This window comes from Mytilus edulis, chromosome 1 (assembly GCF_963676685.1).
Source record: "Mytilus edulis chromosome 1, xbMytEdul2.2, whole genome shotgun sequence".
NCBI lineage: Eukaryota > Metazoa > Mollusca > Bivalvia > Mytilida > Mytilidae > Mytilus > Mytilus edulis.
The window spans coordinates 69133735-69139829 of NC_092344.1; the positions used below are offsets into that span (position 1 = coordinate 69133735).

At 33.6% G+C, this 6095-nt stretch overlaps 1 protein-coding gene across 1 annotated transcript; it reads right to left on the reverse strand.

The window, feature by feature from the left end:
- Positions 1-1638: 1638 nt before the first annotated feature.
- Positions 1639-3856, reverse strand: LOC139488044 (uncharacterized). The gene has a single exon (XM_071273365.1). It carries the CDS (start codon positions 3842-3844, stop codon positions 1943-1945), a length of 1902 nt encoding a protein of 633 aa, XP_071129466.1. The 5' UTR covers positions 3845-3856; the 3' UTR covers positions 1639-1942.
- Between the last annotated feature and the right edge of the window lie 2239 nt (positions 3857-6095).

Consider the following 6095-nt stretch of genomic DNA (forward strand, 5'->3'; position numbering starts at 1 on the left):
AACCGATGCAACTCTGCTTGCAAACTGAAATACTTGTCGCCCCGAATTCCAAATAAGCATAGGTGTTCGTTTTAGTTGAGAAAAACATAAAGGATAGCAAATCATGTGCACTTAAACTACACACATAAACATAGATATGATTGTCATTCCCATGCATCAAGTTAAATATGTTGTGATTCCATGTTCTAGAGAGGTGGAATATGAAAAAGAAGAGGTTGTATGATTGTCAATCAGACAAACTAGCATATTAATCTATTGCAATAAAAAATCATAATATCTAATAAATTTGTAGATTTAGCTAACAAAGTCCTTATATTTGTATAAAGTAACATATGTTTATAGTGGAAAATTGTTTTAACGTTGAATAAGCTACAATTAAAAATTGCTTGCTGGTCCCTCTCTGTGATTACCATTATATTACGCTGGTTCATTTCCCAATCAATCTGTCATCAAGGGAAGATAAATAAATCGATTTTCGTTCATAGTCTTTTTCAAAAATGATGAACGGTTCTTTATATTGGTACATGTATGTAATCATTTTAAACGTTTCAAATTTATGATATTATATTCGTACATCAATGTTTTTGATACACCAATAACAAAAACTGAAAAATATTGAATTGATACATTTTGTAATTATTCAAAATTATATCAGAAACCTAAACTTAATTATAAAATAATGAACCTGTTAAGGGGAGAGAATACTCGCATAACTTTTTCGAATTGGCACATAATACAACGAAATGTCACTCTTGTATACAAATGGCACATCAATATAATTAATTATCTGCGAAATCGTCCCCCACCTTCAATGATGATTCTAAATTATAAATATAATCAAAAGTTGTTTAATAATCTATAGATAGTTAAGACTAATGAAAGCTAACCCAATGTAAAAATATTTCTTTGCAATTTTTAAAACTTCCTCAGAAAAATACTCGAGCCACTTGACTTTCATAGCTCAAAATTAACGTTTTTACACAATATTTGAATAAAGTAGTTGAAGATTATTCGCTTCTCAAAGTGTAAGACGCAATAAAAATCGTATGCTTGCACCATCCTACCGAAATACGGATTTAATTAAGTCCTGAACATTTCGACATTTCTTCGTATATTTTGAACAAAACCGGTTTTAACCAAATGACAAGTACGTGTTAAGATCCGACTAAATACCTATTTTCCATATGGTCAGGTAAAGTTGCTAGACAAACTCTCAAAAGAGACCAAATGTCACAGCAATTAACTACTATGGGTAACCGTATGGTCTTCAACAATGAGCAAAGCCTATACCGCATAGTCAGCTATAAAGGCCCCGAAATGGAGTCCGTCATTGCAAAATTTTCTCGACTAGATTTTGTCGTAAAAAGAACAAGGAAGGCACTAATTTTCTAGATACGTGCATTTATGTTTTTCTTGCATTAGGCTAAAAGAGCGGCGAATGTGAAAACACCGAAAGTGTATTGCATACTCGTATAAAGCTTGCTAGCGAAATTTAGGTAACCTCGTCTTTGTTAATTTTGGGGAAAATATACAACGAAGGAACGGACGGATACAGGGACGGACGGATTAACTGACAAACAAAGCTAAACCAATTTACTCCTTATTTTATATGGCGTATTAGTGGTATCAACTAGCTCATACAAAAATCCTGTTGTCGAGTTATAAACCGTGAAGTATTCATATCGGTTTTTGAATTACTTCATTGTTTACGACTGACAATCGTGAAATTTCCTTTTATTTTTATTGGATCAGATAATAGATCTTTAAATACAATGACAGACAAAAACTATCCATGTTTTAACCATAGCATTTTATACATTTTAAACAATTAAAAAGAATCGTTAATTAACATACATATTCAAATTTGATGTTAACAATTCTTTTCTTACGAAATACATGTAAGTTTTAAAATCCTAAGTTTTAAAAAACCTAATCGATAAGATCATGATATATTTGTGAAGCTGTATACGGCAACCGATGAACCATTATTGTTTGCTACGAGAAGTTTGCTGAAATCTTTGGAGAAGTGGAGTTTAAGTGGTTGATATATACCGTCCATTCCGGATAAAATTATCCGCATTAGTGTCCCATCTGGTGTAAGTTGGTGAACATTGTTGGAATGAAACCCTGCCACATATATATTTCCATCATTGTCAATTGTAATTCCAGTAAGATTGACTAATTCCGCATTATAATAACTAAACGCAAATTTTCCAGAGACATGCCGGCAGTGAAGTGTATTACCATGATGCTTGTGATAGAACCTCCCTAAATTATCTATGGTTACATAATAGTCTGATCCTAAGCATGGAATAACGTGTTCAGATCTTCCACCAAAATCGAATATTTCTACCTTATTATCAAATCCTATAACTAGTTCTTCGCCATAAACGGAAACGCCCCAGACTCCATCGTCGATCGCGATTTGACGTAAAAGTGTCATGTCATTGACATTGACATACTGTAGAACGTTTAGACCTCGCATCGTGATGACACATCGGTGTCGGTCTAATGTTGCTACATCCCAGGGCTTTCCTAGAAGAACAAGTTCACTGAGCTCATTACCTTCTCCGTCAAATAAAGTAAGCGTACAGTTATTTTCGTCAGTTAAAACTATCCTTCCATCAGGGAAAGATGAAATTCCTGTGATTCTTGCGTTTTTACGTTTTGTCTTCAAAGTCATTGTGTTCTTGGGTATGTCTCGAGTTACATCAAAAACACCCTTGACGAAAACTTTACCCATATGTTTTAGACTTGAAGTAATAGCAGCAACGTTTTTGTCGGGATCAAAACCGAGCAACCGTTTCGCTAGAAGAGTTTTCGATTGGTGTATAAATTTTTCACATTCCATGTGCTGATTTTTTAATCGCTTCATTTCAAATAAAAGAAGCCCTGGAGATGCGTTCTGCACGAAAGCTTTCAATACATGTTCACTTTCTCCCAGCATTAAGCTCCTCATTCTAAACTCATCGATTTTGTCTTCTAATTCAGCCGTCTGTTCATTTCTAATGCTAACTAACTGCTTCTTGGCACTGACCTCGAGTTCATCGAAGTGTTTGTTTATCATTTTGCGCATGTCTTCAATTTCTGCACATATGAAAGAGGCACTGTGATCTAATTGTCCTAAATGTTCGGTACCTTTCTTAATCTCTTCATCATACTTAAATTTCGACTTTTGCAAGCTTTTATTAAATGCCTCGAACATACGTTTTTCTTTAAATCTAGCAACTGCATGTTCAACTGTTGCAACAGTTTTGCACTGCGAGTGATGCTCTGAAACGCAAGATGAACAGCAAACAACTTCGTGCGAAAAACAGTACATTGACATCTCACTTTCTCGGTGTTCTGGACAGATAACAGGCGGAGCATGTTTTAACAGATCTGTTTCCTTCAGAAGCTTGGCTATGCTTACCAATAAATGGTTGGTTGTCGTTTTATTAGTTTTGTGGTATTTTTCACAATCTTTGCATAGAAACTCTACGCATTTGGAGCAGTAGCATACTGCTGGACTGGTGATGTCTATTCGCTTACATGGATAGCAGATGTTTTCTGAATCGCCAACTTCTTTTCGTTTTATGATGCTGAGAGCGAGGTTATCCATTGGGAGTTCGGCAACATACTTCTCTGACTCCGTATCGGGAATAAGCGGGAAAACACTCTGGCAGACTACGCATTTTATCTTGCTTAAGCTTTTCCCGTGTTTTTCAATTTCAGACTCGATATAATCCTTCAAACAATGTTGACAATATGTGTGATAACACGGTAAAAATCTTGGCAAACTGAAATTTTCATTGCAAAGAGGACAATTTGTTAAATTTTCCAGCACAATATCAGAAAGCGCCATTTTGTTACTAAGAAGGTTAATTTATATTTGTTGTGTTTAACTTTCAGATATGATCATATACCTTTATGGTAAGTTGATTCAAATGTGTACTCTGTTGTTTAAAATCATATCTATAATGTGTGTGAAATTCAACACCAAATTAGCTGTCTTTACCTTTTTGTAATAAGAGTTGTTGATCTTTACGCATGTTAGACAGACTTAATTCTTTTTAAATGATAGTGTTTATAATAATACTGTCATATTTCGCTAACTGTCATTTTTTTAATAAATTTTATGTACTGTGATATTTTTTATATTTTTTGTTTGGAAGTTTTAAGATTGATAAATTACTGAATAAGAAACTTCTTAGTACTTCTCTTAGCACAATAATATTATGTTACAATAAAAGCGGATGACCAAATGTGATACCTTTTCTTCCGAATGGAATGTTGAAGTTTTTGCATTACATTTGTACTTCTATATATGACCACCATTTAATCGTTATAAGAAATATATATATAATGAAAAGGATATATATGCGTTATGCATGATTGCAATTGGAACCACTTTAACAACTCACCGTAAAGACCAAAGACACAGATGGAAACAATTGCAGGTCCCTGTTCGGCTTTTGACAATTATAACACACATACACTGTACCGAACAGTAAGCTATAACATGCCCTGATATGACAAAAAGTGAACAAAATCGAAAGTGAAAAAAAGGTCGGATTTTTTTTTACGGCAAAGCATAAATGACAAGAGGGCAACCCGTATATTGAGATTTTTGAAACTTATCTTTCAAAAAACTTCCAGTGGAATATGGATTTATGTTATGTTTTAATTTCTATTTCTGATAATATATTAACGTTCATTTATTTCTATTCCTCTTCCAAATCTCTTTCCCCTACACATGTTAAAAGGTTGAAATGCCAGGATATCAAAAACTAGCATATTAACCCCTGTTTTATGTTTTCATATCTCAGATGATAAAAAACAGTCAATAATCAGCAGTCCAGAAACACTATACATTAATATAAATTGAACAGCACGACTCCTGTCAAAAACTCGGGGTTGAACACGGAAAAAAAATTGTCTGTTGAAGAAGACATCATTTATGAAATAGTAAGTTTTAAGGATGTACTTAGGTGAGGTTTTGGAAATGTGTGTCAGATTTTCGGAATCCTTGGATTTTTTCCAACAATACAGGGTAAAATGTTTTGCCCCATAACACCCATTTATACATTTCATAAAAGTCTTCAATAGGTCATAAAATGTCATTTTCCAAAATTTAGTATGAAATTCAAAACAGTGTAGCTGTGGCCATTGATTGACACATTAAAATCATTCATTGACTGGGACAATTTAGGTGAACGTTTGTATGTAACGACCAATGCTCACTATGTACTTTTTAAAGAAACTTAAACTATGGGGTCACCAAAGGTTCTCAAAACCTAAATAAAGTAATTCGAAAAATTAATCAGAAATAACACGATATTTTGATTTATATCAATTATATAAATCAAAACACAAAGTTTATTCCTGATTAATTTTTCGAATTATTTTATAATTAAAGGCGTTAAGAAACCTTTGGTGACCCCACAGTTTAAATGTCTATCGTAGGTACGTCATGAACAGTGGTTGTTACAGACAAACGTTCACGTAAATTGTCCCAGTCAATGGATGAGTTTGATGGGTCAATCAATGGCCACAGCTACACTGTTTTGAATTTCATACTAAGCAGTTTCTTAATTTATTTTTTTTCTCTTGATTTGAAACCAAATAATACCAATGCAAATGTAAAGTAAGAGTCAGAGTCAGCCTTTTCCCGCCATTTGTTTTCAACTGAAATATCTCCAAAAGGAGCCCCATGACCTATCATTGGTTTAAGCTTATTGTGTTCCTAAACTTATGATATGTCGACTTATAGTATCCATTTTAATTTCATGATTTTTAAAATTACACCTAAGTACATCCTTAAGACCAGCTAATGTTCGTTTTCTCTCATACGTTTTATGTTTGACCTTTGTATTTTTGTTCTATAGCGTACCGGATTGAGATTCATGAAACACGTGTTGTGCGCATGGATTTTCCTCGATCCCAGAATTCAGCATCTGGAATGAATCAAAGGAAACCATTTGTCTGTAAATTTTTGGTTCCTAAAATTATGTTATTGTAATGCAGCTTAGTTTGCAGATTCTTCAGGCACATTTTACTTTTGATGGCTTTGATTGCACGTTAAAGGATTCCACGTGTTTTACATTCTGATTCAA